The sequence below is a fragment of the Mytilus trossulus genome, chromosome 3 (assembly GCF_036588685.1).
Source record: "Mytilus trossulus isolate FHL-02 chromosome 3, PNRI_Mtr1.1.1.hap1, whole genome shotgun sequence".
Taxonomy (NCBI): Eukaryota; Metazoa; Mollusca; class Bivalvia; order Mytilida; family Mytilidae; genus Mytilus; species Mytilus trossulus.
This window is the reverse complement of record NC_086375.1, coordinates 11,014,672-11,036,873: the sequence shown is the minus strand read 5'-3', so window position 1 is coordinate 11,036,873 and position 22,202 is coordinate 11,014,672. Positions and strand designations below refer to the sequence as shown.

General features: G+C 33.0%; 1 protein-coding gene across 1 annotated transcript; it reads left to right on the top strand.

Annotated features, from left to right (window-relative positions):
- Positions 1-4,058: 4,058 nt before the first annotated feature.
- LOC134710145 (serine palmitoyltransferase 2-like) lies at positions 4,059-22,153 on the top strand. The gene is made up of 13 exons (XM_063570357.1): positions 4,059-4,610; positions 6,956-7,129; positions 7,951-8,105; positions 9,705-9,850; positions 13,558-13,682; positions 14,597-14,690; positions 15,108-15,213; positions 16,905-17,124; positions 18,161-18,287; positions 18,918-19,053; positions 19,944-20,073; positions 20,576-20,662; positions 21,941-22,153. Exons 1-12 carry the CDS (start codon positions 4,482-4,484, stop codon positions 20,639-20,641), a joined length of 1,608 nt encoding a protein of 535 aa, XP_063426427.1. The 5' UTR covers positions 4,059-4,481; the 3' UTR covers positions 20,642-20,662; positions 21,941-22,153.
- Positions 22,154-22,202: the final 49 nt, after the last annotated feature.

The following is a 22,202-nucleotide window of genomic DNA, read 5'->3' as shown; positions in this document are numbered from 1 at the left end:
TGACGATGGACGACGACGGACAACGGACGACAAACGCAAAGTGGGCCAGGTGAGCTAAAAATGAGAGTGCACAGTTCAGGTTAAAGTTTTGGTTAAAGTATTTGGTCAAGGTAGTTTTTGGTGAAGTTGAAGTGACATCAATTTGAAACTTAGTACACATGTTTCCTATGATATATGATCTTTCTAATTTAAATTCCAAATTAAAGGTTTGACCCCAATTTCAAGGTCCGCTGAACATGGAAAATGATGGTGCGAGTGGGGCATCCGTGTAATATGGACACATTCTTGTTTAAAAGTATACTGGTGGACTTGGAAAAACGCAACACACTTTCTGGTGTTTTTGTTTATCAAACAATGATAAATCTTCATCATATGTTCCTATCTAACCATACTTCTTTCTGTAAACAAAAATTCAATGCCTGACTTACCCAAGATAACGAAACATACCGGATTATCGACGTCACACGAATTTCTTAACGCTAAATTTGAAATACAGGAATTGTTTTTTAGGTGTTTTTCTTCTTTCTTGAAACTTTTTTTTTATTAACCAATATTATACACACACTTTCATCATAAAAAGGTTGCAACAATTGCATTTCCATATTGCGAAGAAACGGTCGCAAAGGAAAATAGAATCTGGAATTGAGGAATACGTGAACGTAAGACAATATCACTTCTGAAACATCTCAGGTACTTTCGGTCGCGACGTCAACCGCTAGTATATTCGTCAAATGCTACAGCAGATTGAGGCGCTCCGCAACATTTCCCCTTAAAATCGAAAAGAATCGGCTATAGAAAAAAATAACACAGTTTAAGTCCTAAAGTTTAAACAGCACAGTTGCACTTACACATAGTAATGGATGGGACAGAGGCCAAATCAGAAAGGTACAAAACAGAACTCAAAACATGTGTTTCCATTCTGTCAATCATTTAGCCAATATAGGCAGTCCTTCTCTCTGACCGTGACATGTCCATTGGTCAGGGGAATTCAGGGTTTCAGATTTGATCATTTCACATAACGTAGTTGAACATGACAATATTTCAATTAAAAAAGACTATGAAGTGCTGTATTTTTATGGTCCGTAAGTATATGTCTGAATTGATGGATATATGAAACATATGTGATACGCATTTTAAAACATTTACAGGTGAATTATAAACGTTGTTATTTTATAAATATACATTTAATTGTTATCACGGTTCAGATGTCTGGATAAATATAAGTTTATCTTTATATAGCAAATGATAAAGTTCTCCGAGGCTTCACACTATCAAATATCTATGTAGGGCAAATCATGCCTTGTCACGCATACAGACAAAACAAATGACAGTGACCCGAACGGGAATCCCGGATACCGCATACATATGTACTTTATATTGATAGACCAAGATATAAAACTGCACCCGACAGTGCGTATATATATGTTTTTGCGCATCATAATTTATGATGCGTTAAAACAAATGCACACTGTCATGTTAGATTCTCCTTTATGTTTACGGTTAGAAAAAGTCACGGGTATATTATATCCATCGTAGTGGAGATAGATATAGGAAGATGTGGTGTGAGTGCCAATGAGACAACTCTCCATCCAAATAACAATTTATAAAAATGTAAACCATTATAGGTCAATGTACGGCCTTCAACACGGAGCCTTGGCTCACACCGAACAACGAGCTATATTAAAGGGCCCCAAAATTACAAGTGTAAAACCATTCAAACGGGAAAACCAACGGTTTAATCTAATCTGAATGAGGGTCCTTCACCTCTGTATTCTTGATTTTTTTCTTAGTTCTTCTATTCGTTACATTTTTGTGTGCCCTTATTCTCTATTCTTTATATCTTAATATCCCATTATTCTGCATATCCTTTTATTGAGTACTCTAATATAATCTCTCTTTTTTAACATTTTAGTACCCCATTATTCTCTATACCTTAGCACCAAAGTTTTCTCTATTTATATTTTTTACCTACATTCTGAACCTTTTACTCATTTTTGGCTTTTCTGTTAACCCAATCCATATCCCCTGGTAATGCGGTCATAAGTAACACGTGTAAACTTCGAGTTCACGTTTTTTCAGTCGGAAACATGCATGGACAAGAGAATCAGTTTTTTTTTCGGGGGGAGGGGGGATAACTGATAACTATAAAGTGCAACACATACACTACCGCATACGGGAAACAGATCTCAAAAGATTAAATTATGATAACATTTAAATCGGTATAGGCTAACCGTGTAATCTATAACAAGCTAGTTTTTCACCTTAAGCTGATACAATCAGGGAAACAACGTTTATTTATTTTGTACCCAATTTTTAACTTATAAGAAATCGGTCAATATATAAATTTGTTGTTTTTAAAGCATTAATTTTTACATTTTCACATGAACTTTAATATTCGTGTTACTCAATTTTTCTTTATATATTACATAGTGGTATTACTCATTTTTCTTTATATATAACATAGTGGTATTAATCGATTTTGCCGGTCCTAATCAGTTTTGGTTTTGTACAAGACGGGAGAAATCCTTAAATTTTGTACTAAAAGCGACCCTTTTTTGCGCCAATAGCTTTCAAAAATATACAGGGCATTACTTGAGTTTTCCATCTGCAAATATACATCTTCTCTATTAAAGTAAAGGAATTTAAACATGTGCTTTATAACCAGGAATAACAATGCCACTTCCACTATCGTTTACTAAAACACAGTATCATCTTTAAAATGTGTTACGATTTCAACTTTATTAAAATTTTCTTGAAACTAAGCATGGTACAGGTTCCCTATTTCTTCGAAACTGTATTGTCTTGTACATTTCAAATCATATCTTTGCAGACTATCCTCTTCAATATGAATAGTAAATATGATATGATACACTTTTTAATGCATTTTCACATTTGGACCCATTTATTTCATGTACATTTGTACATTATACTTTTTATGGTTTCAATTATTATTTCAAAGCATGAATGACCCAAGCTGAATACTGGTTTGCTCTTATGTTGAACACATTAAAAAAATTTATGCCCTTTTTATTGAAATACAATAAGTTGAAGCAATTAGAATTAAAAAAAAGACTATCTAATATTCTTTGATCTTAATAAGAAATGAAGGAACGGGCAACCTGGGACCAATAGAGAAATTTTATTAGTTATGTTAGTCCCAGGTGCAACATATTGTCATGAATTGAATAAATACATGAATAAACACTTAGTTTCGCGGTATTGTTTTATCAGAATTTTAAAACAACAATACAAACGAGACATCATGCATAATTATTAACCTTGAAGGCTTTCGGTTCTAGTTTGCCGAGTAGCGTTATGCTATTCATTTAAAGTGCATTCATCGTGAGCTTTGATGCATGTTACCTCCTTTTATTTATTTTTCGTGTGTTTGCAATTTTGTTGTACATATATACTGGTATCACATATGGTTTTCACATATTAGCCGACCGCGCAAGGGCTGTATAGCCAGTCAAGGTCGTTAAAAACTTCCATTTGTTGTTTTCACATGTTTAATTGGTTATTGTTCTTATTGAATGTGATATACAATAACTATAGTTTGTATATGCTGACCCTTTATTCCCTTTTCCCTTACCCTGATAATAGCGATACAGGGACAGAATGTATAAAGATCTATACTGGGTCATTGTACTTGAAACGTATGTATAAGATCAAGAGCACAAGAAATAGGTTGCAACACAAAAGAATATCATATAATCAAAATTTATACATAAAAGCGAAAAAAAAATAGAATAAAAAATCGGGTTACATGACCCAAACGCCTGATATTCAGGGAACCACTTCAAAAAAAAGTTTAGAAATAATTGTTTTCTATTATGACTGAAAATCTGGTATGTATATGTACATATAAATTCACGATAAGACGTACATGAGCTAATTTTGTACAATTATAGTCATTCTGATATGATAATCCAATTTTCGTTTTTATTGTTTGTATATCATGCCATAATTTCATATTGTTAAAGTATTTAAATATCAGTGCAAATTTCTATACGGTTGGATCCATTCCTCTTAGAATATGGAATTGTTATTCTATGTTTACCTTCTCAACCGCCGAGATCGATTGTTTCAACTTTGACGTAGGAACGAACTCAATGTTGACCTCTATAGTTAAGTCGAAATTAAAAGATTTACAACGACTTAAAAATAATACCTTTATTTCTATGATTATACAATCATCATTTTATTGTATGGACACGTAACAATCCTATACTTGTGACCTTAAAATCACAAAATTTAATAGTGCGTACAATAGAGTCGAATATCAGTTTACGGAAAAAGATATCTTAGTCAAAAGATACTACAAATTGTTATGTTTGAGTGAACGCCCATAGGAAGACAAACACCTTATCTAAAAGGTTTTTTTTTCAAATTCTTTATGCCTAATTTTACTTTATATGAAGTGCTTTCCGTGTGCATATATAGGACGGTTATTAGTTGACATAACACGCTAACAACAAGAAATGAAACAAGAAAATGAAACCGGATCTTTGTTTAAACATTGTGTTCACGATGAAGAAGGAGAAACAATCCCTAGATATAATGGAAAGTACCCACAGGAAAACGGACACACCTGTAATGGAAACACCAAGGTTAGTTGCTATACATTCATATTTGTTTTTACTACAAGTACAATGCATACAAAAAATCCATATATTTCTCTTCAAATGAAACTCTCGAAAAGAAAGTGCAGATGTACCAAAAAAATAGAATAGGGGTGGATCAAGGATTTTTGAAAGGTTGTGGGGAATAAGAGGCGGTTAAGAGGTTTCCACCCCACCCCGAATTTTGTGGGATTTTTTTTTTACTATAAAGGAAATAACTGAAGCATGACTTGAACGGACCTACTCTTAGGGAGTCAGTGCTCCCACCTCCCTGTATGAAAATTTCTGCATCCGCCACAGAGGGTTAGGTGTTGGGGTGGTAGGGGTGGGGTTTGGGTGGTTCGTGATATCGTCAACAACAATACATATACAAAAATACATATGTTGTTGAATACCCCTTTAATTTTTAAATGTCATTTTAGTACCACCACCCTTTCCTCAAAAAGGCGTTTGCTATACAATAAATACATTTACATTAAATGCGAGTTTTACATTTATTCTTACAGAGAACATGTTTGTGTGTTTCGGGATTTTACAAAAGTAATCAAAAGTAGCATTCATTTTAAATTTAATTCTTTGGAAAGTATAATAATACAACCACTCAACCCCATAGTTAAGTACCTTTGTTACATAGTCTATAGTTTATTCAATATGTGTTTGTATAAATCTCTTTAAGTTAAAAGAGAGGACGAAAAGGCAAAATAGAAAATTAAATACCAAACAAAAATTCTCAAAATGTATTTGTTGATGGAAACCAATGTTGGAATTCTTCCTTTCATATTTTCATAAGTCTAAATCGCATTTTCTATTCCCGTTTATTTTCTCTTTAAAACAACAATAACATATTATGAATTATATGGGGTACAAATAAAAATAAAGCCCATCTACATACCAGTGTCGTAATTTGATATTACATATACAAAGCAAAGTACGCCAAACTTTTATAGTATTTGAAACTTAAACCTCAGCAACATTTACTTTTAACCACGTGATCGTTGTTTTGCGAGTCGGATGTCGTATTTAAAAAATCTCATTTTATTATTTTGCATTTTCTTGAATCTACTGATGTGGAGCAAATTTTTAAATATAAATAGATGTATAGGTCACTGAGACAGTAGTTACCCAACAACACGAATAAGTAAAAGACGTCACATCTACAGTTGCATCATAGACCCCTTTTAATTATATAGCCCTTTATTTTATTGACCCCTCGTTAGTGGTCGTCCTTGATTATGTAATTCAATGTTATGTTGTCCTGTAAAATTATGTGTTTCCGCAGTCTTTCGTTGTCAGTCGAAAAAATGTGTCCTTAATTCAATCTGAACTGATTAGACGTAAAAAAGGGTGATACAAAAAATAGTTTATACCATTTTATACTTCAAAAGCTGTTACATTATCATTGCAATCACCAATTAGAAGACCCCCCCCCCAAAAAAAAAAAATCAATAAAAAAAAATCAAATCAAATGACAAAACACATCAAACGAATGGACAACAACTGTTAAAATGATATTCCTGACTTTGTACAGGCATTTTCAAATGAAGAAAATGGTGGATTGAACCTGGTTTTACAGCGCTAAATATCTCACTTATATGACAGTCGCATCAACTTCAATTATATTTACAGCGATGCGTGAACAAAACAGACATAAAAGGTCAAATTACCAAAATAGGGGCACGGTAGTCATCAACGTGTCGTACCAATCTCAATCAGAACAAAAACCACAAAAAAAATTTAATGATGGACGTTAAATAAATAAGAGGAGTTGTCTTTTCTTCTTGATGAAAAATCGTTACGCATTAGACACAAATACTATATATTTATATTTACTTTTTGACCAATTTGTTTAAAATTCATATCTATCCGAAATCGGTTACTCGTCGAAGTCATATGGGCATAACGAAATCAAAGATCCACATTTTAAGTAGATTGTACTTTTGACTAGTGCATATAGTTAACCACGATTGTTATATTGAAGTTCATTGATAAAATTACAGGTGTCTTCACACCGTAAGGTTTATATAAATTTACAGGTATCTCCACACCATGAGATTTTTATAAAATTACAGATATCTTCACACCGTGAGATTTAAAAAAAATTAATAGAGGTATCTTCTCACCATTAGATTTTCTTTTTATAAAATTACAGGTTTCTTCACAACATTAGATTTTTTATAAATTTCCAGGTATTTTCACACCGTGAGATTTTTATAAAATTCCTGGTATCTTCACACCATGAGATTTTTATAAAATTCCTGGTATCTTCACACCATGAGATTTTTTATAAAATTCCAGGTATCTTCACAACATGATATATTTTTTTTAAATTCCAGGTATCTTCACACCATGAGATTGCCTTTGATGAGACGTTTGAAGAGACTCCACTCATGGCAGCCATTTTGACTTATCTGTCTTATGGATTGATGGTAGTTATAGGTCACATACGAGACTTTTTACGAAGCATTGGAATAGAAAAAGAAAAGACTTGTACAGAACCGAAACTTCCAGTTAGTACTATAAATACAAATCAGACAAATGTTTTGATGTAGCTGTGCTTTTATGTCAGAAATAAACATTCTTGCACAATATACGTTACACTTAGGCCAATTAAAATAAATGTGTGGTTCAGTTAACCTACATACCCTACTTTTTGTACCTACAGTTGTTAATTTCTGTGTCATTTGATCTCCCGTGTATATAGAGTTGTTACTGGAACCACACATACTATTTTGTTTGGCCTTACTTTAAGATTTTTATGTTTGAGTGTCTGGATGGAGGATTCTTAATTTTTGTATTTTTTGATTTATAAGAACATCTAAAATACACCAATATAAAATAATCAAAACGTAAAGGGCAAACACATACATGTAATAGAAAGACATTTAGATATTTAACCAAACACAAAATAGATACACGTTTAAATATAACTAAACACATAATAGATCATATTTAGAAATAACTAAACATATACTAGATAAATATTTAAATATAACTTTAAACAACCACCGAAGAGGTTCCTTGGTGGTTTTTTTTTACCGGCTCATGTAGTACCACTCCAATATAAAGTCAATAAACTGCCGGATAATTTAAAAATAGAAGGACAACGAACAATACTACATGTATTAGAATAATATATACAGGTACAGTTTATGAATTATCGAAATTTTCACACACACAAAAAATACAAAAGAATATTACCTGACTCTGCATTAACCATTTCCAAGCAAATATTTTCTGCTTTTTGGACGCTATTTTTTATAATGATTTGCATCCATTACGACATAATCACAAGTCCGATATAAATTTAGCATATGCATATCTATTACAGGGATTTGTACCCTTATATCAGAGCTGGGAAAATTTCTACACACGAAATTTATACCGGCGGGTGCGTGACTGTTGGAACAGACCAATCTGTAGTAATCCAGGAGCCACAATGGACGTTCTAGAAAGGACATCAAAAGATCATTGGTGGGACTGCGAGTATGTTTTCTTATTCTTAATCTCATTGCATTGAATAACATTTTTTTTGATTAGAGAAATGTTTCTAAGTTAAAAAATAATTAAAAAAAAATAATTAAAAAACACAATATGGATTTCATTATATTGATCAGAAGACAACAATCACGTAATGTTTATCCATGGTTTAACAAAGCCACGAATATTAAAAAAAAACCAAAACCAAGCGAACGGCATAATTCAACTTGTACAATATGCACTGTTTGAACATAACGATGTAATTTTAAGATTCGCATTTCTCCTCCTAGTTTTATATGAATGTTAAAGCGTTTACCATGTTTACATTTTTAGAACATTTTAAGCGCTTAGACCTACGCTATATACTTTGAAAAAAACCTTCTGAACGAAGCATTAAATTTAATGATACCCTCGTGGATCGAATATACATTGCAATACTATAATAATGGTGTATTTGTAACGAATCTTGACACTATTTTCTTCCCATTGCCCATATTGTACTACTATTGACAGAACGTCTAGTGCTTAGAGTATAACGTATTGCACGTGAGCACAAAACCAATATAATTGTAAGAAGCATATGCTATTTCTGTAATAGTAAAAACAAAAGATATTGGATTTTTATCCTAAAATAAACCTTTATTCTTCTTAAATTTCACTCCATTCATTCTGTAGTAGGTTATATGGACACGAGTAGAAAACAACTGAAAGAGAAACAAACACTTAACAATGTAAACAAGAACCATATGATACGAACCCTAAAGGAACAAGCTTTACGATAAGTCCTCTGTTGTCTTTGATTCAACAATGTATTTTTAAAACTGAAAAATGGAAATGGGGAATGTGTCGAAGAGACAACAACCCGACCGAAGAGCAGTCAACAGACAAAGGCCACTAATGGGTCTTCAATGCAGCAAGAAACTCCAGCACCCGAAAGGCGTGCTACAACTGGTTCCTAAACGAAATGGATACTAGTTCTGTGATAATGGACGTCATACTAAACTCCGAAATATACACAAGAAACTAAAATAAAAATCATACAAGGCTAGCAAAGGCCAGAGGCTCCTTACTTGGGAAAGGTGCAAAAATGCAGCGGGGTTAAACATGTTGTTTGAGATCTCAACTACACTATACATCTAACCTATGTAAAAAAAAAACCAAACACACAACAATACGCACAGTAAAAGTTTATATTTCTTAGGTTCAACAATGATTTCTTGTATCCTTTTCTTTGAATATCAGGCAAAAAGCACACCGTGATAAATCTATAACGATAACGGTGTCTCTGTTCAGTGTCTTTGATTCAACAATGTATTCTTTTATTTTTTGCTTAGAATAACAGGCAAAACTCACAACGTGATAAATCTAGGCACGTACGATAAGTGCCTCTGTTCAGTGTCTTTGATTCATCAATATAAAAAAAAGAAGATGTGGTATGCTTGCTAATGAGACAATATGAAACAGAAATTAACAACTATAGGTCACCGTACGGCCGTTTACAATGGATAAATCCCATACCTCACAGTCAGCTATAAAAGACCCCGAAATGACAATGTAAAACAATTCAAACGAGTAAACTAATGTATTTTTGTATCTTTTTCTTAGAATAACAGGCAAAAAGCACACCGTGATAAATCTAGGATCTTACAACTATTTGGGATTTTCTGATTGTAAAGGACCATGTGCCGAAGCTGCTACAAAAACAACACAAACATACGGTATTGCTACCTGTGGCAGCCGACAGGAACTAGGTTTGTTTGATTAGAAAATAACTGCTGCGAATTTATGGGATACTATAGTTGACTCTGTGTTTTAATTTTTTTTTTAACCTTTTGACATTTCAAGGCTATCTTATTTTCTATATTAATTGAGATAATCAAAGAACTTCTATAGAAGTCGTCTGATAATTTTTTTATGTAAATGGATAGAAGGTAAAAATCAACATTTTGAATATTTCTGCATGTGTCAATTTTTCTCTTTTTATAAAGGAGTTTTTAAGGGAATAAACAAAATTACACTTGACCCCTATGTCATATTTTTTGCTATGGCAGCCATGCTGGTTAGCAGTCGGAATCAACGCACATTTTGTAAACTAGATATCCGTGTATTAATTATGGCCAAGTTTTGTTGAATTCGGCTCATAGGGGCTCGTTTAGTTGGTTATACGAGGTTTTTACTGTCGATGACGATCGCTACATATATCGTATACCAAACCCTCACATGACCTACTAAACAAGCCCCTGTGTTTGGATCAGTAGTTTAAGAGGAGATTTTTTTTGTAACAGTTTACGAACAACCGACAAGGACGACGGACGCCAAGGGACAAGAAAAGATCAATTCGTCTTCCGCTCTATTGATGTTTTCATACATTATTGACTTATTATAACTTTATCATATACGAACTGTTTTACAATATCAAAACCATTTAGAAATGGCATTTTGTAAAATAAATATTAATGTTACGCTTCGAATGTTTTTTTATGACAGAAACATGCATTATGAATCTTAAGTTAAAAGACAAATTTAAAAAAATCTAAATGCTTTTATTAAGGAAAATTGTATACCAACTTCATTATACCACTTTTAAATTGCATTTATTGAAAGGACCAAAGAATTATTAAAAATTTGTATTCAAATATGTTGTTGGATATCTCTAAGCACCAAGCAAATACGTTTACTTTTTACTTTATGAATTATAAAATTGCGTTCGTTAATCAAATATGATGATTGGAGTTTTTAACGACCTTGACAGGCTATATAGCTCTCGCTCGGTCGGCTGTTAATCAACTAGTCCACATGCCATCAAATACGGAGTCGTCATCAGCCAATATTCGAAAAAAACCATTTCATTGTTATTTCGACTAATTAGTTAACTTATATAATCTTGAGTTTTTGTTTCATGATTAAATATTAAACGTAAAGAAATTAGACTTGATACCCTATTAATCCTGGAAATACTTATACGAGTGATATGAGTAGTCCAACTACTTTATTATTAGCCAATCTTAATTAAAAAGGATTGTCACTTTCTTCTACCGAAAGATAGTAGTTCTCTCCAGGCAATATGGCTTCCTCCACTAATAAGACTGACCGCCACGAAATAACTTATATCGTTATTTCGATAAATAAGTTAACTTATATAAACTTGTGTGTTTGTTTCAATGATTAGACTTGATACCCAATTAAGCCTGGAAATACTGATACGAGTGATCTTAGTAGTCCAACTACTTTATTATTAGCCTGTCGACTCCAATCTTAATTGACAAGGATTTTTATCTGCCGAAGGTCAGTTGTTCTCTCCAGGCAATCCGGCTTCTTCCACTAATAAAACTGACCCCTTTGAAATAGACAATAGTGCTGAAAGTGGTGTTAAATAACAACAATCAATCAATCTAAATAAGGTTGATTCTGTTAAAAAAATATCAATGTTTCAAATTAGTCGTTATTTTTTGAAAGTCATCTGTTATCGAAATAATAAATGTGCAGACGATTGTTATTGAAATATTTAGCATTCAAACGTTTCATTTTATAATTGATTATTACTAGCTTAACGTTTAGTGACAATTGTATCATGGATTTTTAGGAAGAGAACAAAAGTAATAATTGATATAATAGGAAGGTTTGTAAGTAAGCATAATCGGGATGAAAGATTGAACATTTATAATGCTGTTGGAAATAAATGACATTGGTGCATTGAATTAAGGTGTATATTTTGCTTACCAACATGTCACAGACCCCTAAAAGAGTTTTTGAAGGTGTTAATGTAGGCCAAGTTCGGATGGAACTCGAGTACTGACTCTAGTTCCATATGAACGCTAAATAATTTTGAAGAGTAAGGAAATACAAGGCCCCTTACTCTGAATATGTTAACATTCAAAGATTGGATCGACGTCATAACATAAAATTCGAGTCGATCTCTAGTAACTCTGCCACAACCCAGGGCTCATTGAGTTCTAATGGCGGGAAAGCTATATCCAATCATAACAGGTGTTATATATGACCATGTCAATCCTATCTACTCAGTCTCTAGATATTCATCCGAACTTGGCCAACCAGAGAGCACGACACGCAGACTCTCACTACAGGAATCATCGGGTTCAACGTCCCCATGTCTACCGAACGTGACTGCGTATTTGTATATTCCGCACACTAAACGACACCACACTTTATTACGGATTTTACCGCCTTAGGCAGAAGTCCAGGGATGCCGTTATATTTTCACTCCCGTCAATCAATTAAATTTCATTTAAAACAAGAATGTGTCCTCCGTACACGAATGCCCCACTCGCACTATCATTTTATATGTTCAGTGGACCGTGAAATTTGGGTAAAATCTCTAATTTGGCTTTAAAATTAGAAAGATCATATCATAGGGAACATGTGTACCAAGTTTGAAGTCGATTGGACTTCAACTTCATCAAAAACTACCTTGACCAAAAACTTTAACCTGAAGCGGGACAGACGGACGAACGGACGGACGAACGGATGAACGGACGAACGGACGAACGGACGAACGGACGAACGGACGAACGGACACACAGACCAAAAAACATAATGCCCCTCTACTATCGTAGGTGGGGCATAAAAACTCTCTTTATATAGATGCATTTGAAATAAGGTGGCTAACATGACAAAAAACATCAGCAAAACCTTAAAACATACATCTGTAAGATGCTTATGTATTTCATTATATTACAATAGAGTGAAATATTTGAGCTTATCATGCAATTTGATTGGTTGTCTTGTCAGGGTAAATAAACCCCTATATATAATCCATTATAAACAAAACTGAGGAACTATTATATACATGAATTATGTTGAAACCAGGACTCCCCAGTATGATTAAATTGTTATTCGGCATTTCAAGAGGATATGACCTCATATTCCCTGTCAGTACCCTATATTACCTTTGCCTGTTGGTTCAGGAGTTAAAATAACTAACAGAACATATGAGCCTAGATTCTATGTGAAGATTCCAATTTCATAGTATCTATACAGTGTACAGAAAAAAATGTCGGTTTCAGCAAGGTGTTCGAGCACATGAGTTTGTTCCTCACTTTTTACAGTCATCTTAAAGACTTAAGGCCGAAATTAATCATCTTTTCAAGCTTTTTGCATTCGAAATGTGAAAATCAGAAATACTCAATCGATCACGTGTACTTTTCCAAAGTTTGTTTATGGAATGTAATGGAATTTGATGCGACTGTCATATAAGTGAGAGGTTTAGCTATATCTATAAAACCAGGTTCAATCCACCATTTTCTACATTAAAAAATGCCTGTACCAAGTCAGGAATATGACAGTTGTTATCCATTCGTTTGATGTGTTTGGACTTTTGATTTTGCCTTTTGAGTTTGGAATTTCCTTGTTGAATCTTCCTCGGAGTTCAGTATTTTTGTGTTTTTAGTTTTTATGAAATGGTCATCGATCAATATGCGCATCTCTTGTATATTTTTAGGTTACTTAGATATTCATAAGAAGTTAGATACATTAGTAGCAGAGTTTTTAGGTGTTGATGCAGCTATAACCATACCAATGGGATTTGCTACTAATTCAATGAACATTCCCTGTTTAGTAGGAAAGGTAAGCATATGACGTAATTATTGAAAGGTATGTAAAATAATGTAGCAGAAGTATACCGCTGTTCAAAAATCATAAATCGATTGAGAAAAAACAAATCAAGGTTACAAACTATAATTGAGGGAAACACATCAAATATCAGAAGAAATTAACGAAACAACAGAAATACTTAGGTGCAACAGAGACATATATTGTCTCTGAGTGCAACAAAAAACAGAACAAACAAGAATGCAACACATAGAGAAACGAGCTATAAGATAACATATGAACTATGGAATATACTGTTTTTCAAATTAAATGCAAATAGAACTTATAATATATTAATTTTAATTTAATTTTTGACATATACCAGAAGTTTTAAATAAGGTAAAATATCTTACTTGGAAAGCAATTTTTATTGATTGATTTAGTGTTTTGAACGATAAATTTCTTGTTTAGCTATCAAAGGGTGCATAACTGTTTAAAAAGGGTGCAACATTTAAAAAAGGGTACAACTGTTTAAAAAGGGTATAACTGTTTTACAGAAGTGCTAGTTTTGGATTTAACTTGTGGTACCTGCTATGGCCATCTTCAACTATCGCAGGGAATTCGGTCTAAATAATGATGTCAAAGTCATCTGAAGTTCTAAACTGCCTCAACTATTTCATGGCAACGTAGTTGATATTCATAGTTTAGAATTGATTTATTGAAAACTTTTATCTTGGATTTGGGACGAATAATAATTTGACATCACATCTTATTATTTAAGACACATTTCCATTTTTGAAGACTGTGTGTCGACCTCTAAATGTATTTTATAATTTTGATTGCGTCTTATAGACGTATATCCTACAATGCCTTTTGTTCGTTCAGGTTAGAGTATAGAAATTAAAGTGACGCGAAGTTTATTTAAACAACTTTATGTTTATATATTTCAGGGTTGTCTTATTTTAAGTGACGAACTAAATCACAGCTCATTAATTTTAGGAGCAAGGTTGTCAGGGTCCTCGATACGAACTTTTAAGCATAATAGTAAGTAATGAATACCGTAATAAACATCTTAACAATTATATCTATGAAATTCAAGTCTCCTGAATACCTTTCATTTCGTATGCTCATCATTAATTGTTTTAAAACACACAAAAATGTGTCTTTTTATGTTGTGATGTTGTTTTAGAAAAGGGAGATGGCTTGGTACCATTAAAACGTTCAATCTCGCTGCCAAGTCAGATGTTCAGTGGCTGTCATCTGTTTATGTGGTTCATAAGTGTTTCTCATGTCTTGTTTTTATACAGATGAGACCGTTGGTTTTCCCGTTTGAATTATTTTAACACTAGTGATTTTTGGGGCCCTTTATATCTTGCTGTTTAATAGTTTGGCCTTGGTAACCTGGTTGTGTAGTATATACATTGCTTAAACTTTTGTCTGTTTAATGTCATTCTACTTCAGATATGATAGACCTAGAGAATAAGTTAAAGTCAGCTGTTATTGAAGGACGACCGAGGCTAAGTCGACCTTGGAAGAAAATTATCATTCTTATTGAAGGTGTTTACAGGTAAGGGCTGATTTTTTTTTCCCTTGAACTCTTCAAACATATTGGTTATTTTTTTTTGGCACAAATTAATGTTTTTATGTGAAAGACTAAATGTATCGAGCTAAAATGATGTTAAACACTTTGCACATCAGACAAACTTCTTAAATAAAGGCAACATAAGAGTAGTATACCGCTGTTTGAAAGTCCTAAATCGATTGAGAAAAAACTAATCCGGGTAAACAACTAACACTGAGGGAAACAAATAAAGTATAATAGAAAAACAACGAAACAACAGAAACACTAAAAGTGCAACAAAAAACAAACGACAATACAACACACACAGAAACGAACTATATATGATAGTCTTGTATCATTTTAATTTTAGTTTCTTGTGTACAATTTGGAAATTAGTATGGCGTTCATTATCACTGAACTAGTATATATTTGTTAAGGGACCAGCTGAAGGACGCCTCCAGATGCGGGAATTTCTCGCTACATTGAAGACCTGTTGGTGACCTTCTGCTGTTTTTTTTTCTATGGTTGGGTTGTTGTCTCCATGACACATTCCCCATTTCCATTCTCAATTTTATAGTTTAGTAAAGACGGTTGCCAACAGTCTAAAGCAACGTGGAGGTCTTTCGACTATCTTTTATGATTATCGGAGGCGAATCCAGTTTCTCGACATTACTTTAGTCGTGTGGCACTTGTCACTTATTCTAATGCAACAACGTTTGTAACGTTCATTTTGATTGGATAACGTCACTTTCTTACATGGCATCAATTGACAATTGATGCGACGGGACGTACGCGCAAGCGCAGACTGCATATGACAGATTTTAAATACACGTTTTAACATTGTTTTCTGTCAGTTTCATTAGAATGGAGATAACAATATTGTATTTTAAGCTCCGACGGCATCAATTTGGGATTTGATGGTCGCAAATACCCGTTTACTGTCTCCGCTAACGCGTCGCCAGTAAACTTAATTTGCGACCATCAAATCCCCAATTGATGCCGTCGGAGCTTAAAATACAATACAGTTATCTCCTAAATATAATGTTGATTCTAATGCAACAACGTTTGTAACGTTCATTTTGATTGGATAACGTCACTTATTTACATGGCATCAATTGACAATTGATGCTATAGGACTTACGCGCAAGCGCAGACGGCATATAACAGATTTTAAATTCATGTTTTACGTTGTTTCCTAACAGTTTCATTAGAATGGAGATAACAATATTGTTTTTTAAGCTCCGACGGCATCAATTGGGGATTTGATGGTCGCAAATACCCGTTTACTGTCTCCGCTAACGCGTCGCCAGTAAACTTAATTTGCGACCATCAAATCCCCAATTGATGCCGTCGGTGCTTAAAATACAATACAGTTATCTCCTAAATACTAGCCAGTGCATGTATGTTTCATGACTCATATAGTTGTGTTACTTGTTGCAGAACAGCTCAACTTTTTTCCTTTTAATCCTTTTGTTTGTTATGGAGTAGGACATCGGAACTGATTTCTGCATTACTATTGATATTGTAATATTGAAAATTTACCATTTAATGATTTTCATGGTGTTTTTTTTTTCATAGATACTGTTTTTATTTGTTGTTTATTGTTTGTATGAACTTGTATTGCCATAAAAACTATAAATGTTAAATGACAATACAAAACATTGAATATATACTCATTGTTGTGTATAATTATACAGTATGGAAGGATCAATTATACGTTTACCAGAAGTCATCAAATTAAAGAAGAAATACAAAGCCTATGTATACTTAGACGAGGCTCACAGTATTGGTGCTATAGGTAACAGTGGTAGAGGGGTGGTAGATTATTTTGGACTGGATCCTAAGGACGTGGATGTAATGATGGGAACATTTACTAAAAGTTTTGGTGCTGCTGGGGGATATATAGCAGGCAATAAGGTAAAGGATATATATACTGCTAACCAACACCCCCGATTATTTTTTTTTAATTTTAAATACGCTCTATCTACCATGTTTTGCGACGATTTGAATACGCGATTTTCCAATTTACTTGATGTTATTTAATAGGATAGAGCTATGTTTTATATATTCGCGACGATTAATGTTCGCGTTATTTTTCAACACCGGAAAATATATCCGATGTCGGTAATTGAAGCCAAGTTTTGTTCCCAAAACATGGTGATCAGATATACGTGTCAAAAAGAGTTCAATGTTTGTAGTGTCCTTTGCTGTTGTTAAAGGAATTAAAAAAAAAGGAATTAAAAAAAACAAACAAAAAAACAAAAAAGGAACCAAGATTAGATATACGTCTCGAAAAATAGGTCACTGCTTGTGATGTCGTTAAAGAAAGATGGACGTTGTCAATCGGTGGTTAACATGTAATAATGTACTTTTATATTATTTATTTACATGTTAATACATTGTCATATAAGCGGGAGTTTGTTCAGCCATAAAACAAAGTTGGACCCACTAATATTTTGTTAAAATATTCTGAACCAAGTCACGAATATGGCAGTTGTAATCAAATAGTCCGTTTCTGTGTATGTTGACGTTTGTTTTTGTTCAGAGTTTCGGTCATTCCGTTTTGTTTCTTTTATAGTTGATATGTTCTTCTCGATTTCAGTTGGAACCCGGATTTGTTTTCTCTCAATCGATTGATGAATTTTGAACAGTGGTATACTACTGTTTCCCTTATAGGATCTGAAAAAACACAAAACTAAGACATATCAATAAACAAACAAAAGTTAGCGGTGTAATTTTACTTTTTAATAATAACAGCGAACCCCAAGATAAATCCAAAAAGGAGAAAGTTTGTTACCCCTGACAAAAAAACAACAACACAGAAACTCACGTTTGATGCATCAAACTCAAATTTAGTGATATGATTTTGAATTCCATCTGAAGTTATATCTTTTCTTTTGTCAATCTGTAGGACCTAATTGACTTATGATTATATTTGTTTCTTTCTTTTTAGAAACTCATACATTACCTAAGACTTAACTCGCATGCATCAGTGTATTCTAGTTCTATGCCGCCTGCAGTAACACAACAAATAATCTCATCAATGTTAATAATAATGGGCAAGGACGGAACCACAGAAGGTATGTGTAGAACACCACAACATATACTAACATGAGTTAACGTTATTAATTAATAGAAATGCTGTTGTGAATTATAGTTTCAGTTAAGTATTTTACTCTTTTATTTGGTTAACGTGTTATTGTCATTTTTACGTAACAACGTCGTCACTTGCCGACGTCTCTCTTGTATATTTAGACTCTAGTAAAGCATACGAAACATTGAAGACGCTTTTGTGTTTACTCGCCTTAATATGTCCAAAACGAATTTCCCAATTAAGTAACTGTATAGTTAATATCTTTATCGTTCTGTTTGTATATCCTTGTCTGTCTGTCTGTCTGTCTGTCTGTCTGTCTGTTTGTCTGTCTGTCTGTCTGTGTTTGCTTATGGTAACTTCGGTTTTATCCTTTGTTTTTATGCAGGCTTGTTGAAAGAAAAAATTAACAAACAAAAAATCGATAAAATATTAGTTGTAAGCGTATGTTAGAGACCAAAATTTGGGGAAAAAGCAACTTATAAATAAACAGTTCATAAGCATAAACAAACGGCCATCAGCAGAAAAATCAAAAATCATCAAAGGTAAACCCTGCATTTCAGTTAAGTGAAAGTACAATATTATATAAACTAAAAATTAAAAATCATTTTGATTTCAGGACTTAAAAGAATAAACCAATTAAAATGGAATACACAGTATTTTCGGAGGAAATTAAAAGAAAGTGGTTTTATTATTTATGGGAATGATGATTCACCTGTTGTGCCTTTACTGATATTTCTACCATCTAAAGTGGCGTAAGTAAAACTTTTAACACATGTATTTTTAAGAAGCTGGTACAGAAATTTGAACACCGATTTTCATGCGTTTGATTATTGTATAATAAATGCAACATATTCATTTTGATATTTATCAAAGGCTGATGTACATGGTTTATCAACATATGGTTAATATTTACAAGTTCGGATAATGGAATATTGCAAACGATGAGTTTGTGTGCAGAAGTAAATACTAGTAAAGAGATACTACGGCTTGCTAAAAATAAACATTCATTACAAACGCCATGTGTAAAAAAAAACAATCAACTGTATACATTCAATATATGAAGAAAACTACAGACTGATGAAAACAGGATTGATTTTAAAAAGGGGACAAAAGATACCTGAGGGACACTGAGTCAAACCCATAATTCCAAAATAAACTGACAATGCCATGGTTAAAAATGAAAAAAGACAAACAGACAAACAATAGTACACATGAAACAACATAGAAAACTAAAGACTAAGCAACACGAACCCCACCAAAAACTAGGGGTGATCTGAGGGGGAATTGAAGTGCTAATGAATGTAAAGCAGGTCCCACTCGTCATGTGACATCAGTTGGGGGCGCTCTGGCAAATGCAAATTCAATGGGATGTTTCATTCGCATATTCAACAATCGATGAAAAGAAGACTATGTTGTGGCAACAACAATGGGAATATATCTGTTTGAGGGTCAGGAAAAAAGGATGAGTCTATGCATGTTGAAAGTTGAAACCGTTGATATGCGTGCTTCGCTTGTTACATGCAACCTTCAAATCATAAGAAAGGATTTGTAGTTTGTAATTATATTTTTTCCCAGGGCTATGACCAAAACGTGTCTAGAGAAGGGTCTAGGTTTTGTTATTTGTGATTATATTATCTTTCAGGGCTATGAACAGAACGTGTCTAGAGAAAGGATTAGGTATTGTAGTTGTTGGTTTTCCCGCCACACCAATAATAGAATCACGTGCTAGACTTTGCTTATCAGCTGCTCATACTAAAGAAATGCTTGACAAGGTATACATATTGCTTTATTTTTCAACAGTTTTGATTTAAGAACATGCAATGTTAGTTTCAATATCAGTCTTTTGTCAAAATTAACGACGAAATTTGTAAACTTTGAATTATATGGATTTTCAAGTTCAGGGATATCTTCACCCTACACCTAAAGATTTTTTTTAATTCCTATATCTTCAATATAACCAACATATTTAAAATAAAATATTTAGTGAATAAAACTGTCAGTATTTTATGTAACTAGTATTCTTTTTAAACATCTTTCCATTGACTACGGTAAAATGGTAGTTTTAGAATAATCATTTTGGTTAATTTTGAATTTCATATACATTTTCAGTCCCCATTAAATATAATACACAAACCAAAATAATGTGTCGTGTGGCAACATGTATAGAATTTCTCTTGTACTTTCTTGTTTCAGGCACTATTTTAGATATAATAAATGAATAAGGTTGTCAAGTGGCATCATTTATATCATTTCCCTTGTTCTTTCTTGTTTCAGGCATTAGATATAATAAATGAATGTGGTGACATGTTCCGTATAAAATACTCAAAAAAGAAATGCTGAAAAAGGCAGCCAATTCCTAAGGTAATGATAATAATAATGTTAGTATGACATTGTGCTATTTTATATAAATATTGTATACGATATTAAAATTTGTTTCTGTTGCCAAAATATAAGAAGATTACAAGGGAACAATTAAAATGCTTACCCTGAACAAACACAGACATTCCTTTTTTCAACCGCCCCCCCCCCCCCAAAAAAAAAAGCAACTAAAAACAAACCACATCCGATATTACGGATCACAGTCCTATAAAAACTAAATGAATTTAATAAGAATGAGAGGAGAGTCACTAATCTGCCATTTCCCCATTAGTCATCATCAACGTATTTCAACTGGGATTTACAGCGGGTTGTACTGATGGAGTATAGACCTCTGACTTTCCGAGAAAACTCACTTGATGATTTAACCACAAGTTACACGTACAATCTTTTTTTCTGTGTCAAATTGTTTTGGACATGTTTTTCTGTTCATTTGTTTTGAGTCAATTTTTCTTAATACCAAAGTAAAGTAACACAAAACTTACTTTGACCTGGGATAAATGCAGGTTCTAAGATATGGTCACAGATACCGCTCTTGTAAATAAACTCATCAAAGATACCAGGATTGAAATTTTGTATTTCGCCAGACACGCGTTTCTTCTACGAAAGACTCATCAGTAAAGGTTGGATTCAAATTCCTAAAAAAATAAAAAGGCCAAACAAAGTATTAAAAGAAGAGCATTGAGAACCAAAAAAAAATTTGCAAAATACAGCTAAGGTTATCTTATCATGGGATAGAAAAGTCTTAGTATTTCAAAAAATCAAAGTTTCAATGAAAACAGTTTATTTATAATTATGACCATATCAATGATAATTCATGTCACAGAAAACACAAAATTGCTGACAACTATGCTGGTGATACTCTCGGGGAATAAAAAATCTACAAGCCATGAAATTCACCCAATGGTTTTAACTATCCTCATCATATATACCAAGATTGAAACTTTGTATTTTGACAGACGCGCATTTTGTCTACAAATGACTTACCAGGCACTTATAGTGTTGCTCTTGCATTAATGAAACATGGACTGCTGAGCCGACTAACAATTTAGTCCCTTAACTAATTACTCATAATTAAGGTAAACATTTCGACTGATAGATCAAAGGTGAAGTATTGTTTATATAGAAGTTATCTTTTCATATTTGTAAAAAATGACAACAAACGCAAGAACAAATATATAACACGCAAAAATTATTCCTAAAAATTCAAAGGGAGACAATTCGGCACTTCTAATTTTTAATGTTTGCATAATTTATTTTCAGGTTCATGACGAGGCGTCACAATATGCAAAAGATGTGATAAACATATATGATCAAATAACTGAGACCCTTTTGGTCTAAAAGTATTATATGTTCTGGTTTATGGAACAAAATATGCTGCTTCAAAAACTAAATTAAGAAGGGAGGAAAATAGCTTATTGTTTATGATATAAATATCGATTTTCTTATTGTTAAAAATACTATGTAACATTTAAATTCTTTTTTTTTCAACGAAGACAATAACTATTGTGTGTCTTTAAATATC

Excerpts from the sequence above, each read along its gene's own strand:
- LOC134710145 (XM_063570357.1), top strand. The coding sequence starts at position 4,482 with ATGAAACAAGAAAATGAAACCGGATCTTTGTTTAAACATTGTGTTCAC. Across the intron at positions 8,106-9,704 it reads GATCATTGGTGGGACTGCGA|AATAACAGGCAAAAAGCACA; the intron begins GTATGTTTTCTT and ends TCTTTTTCTTAG. Across the intron at positions 20,074-20,575 it reads CTAAAGAAATGCTTGACAAG|GCATTAGATATAATAAATGA; the intron begins GTATACATATTG and ends TTCTTGTTTCAG.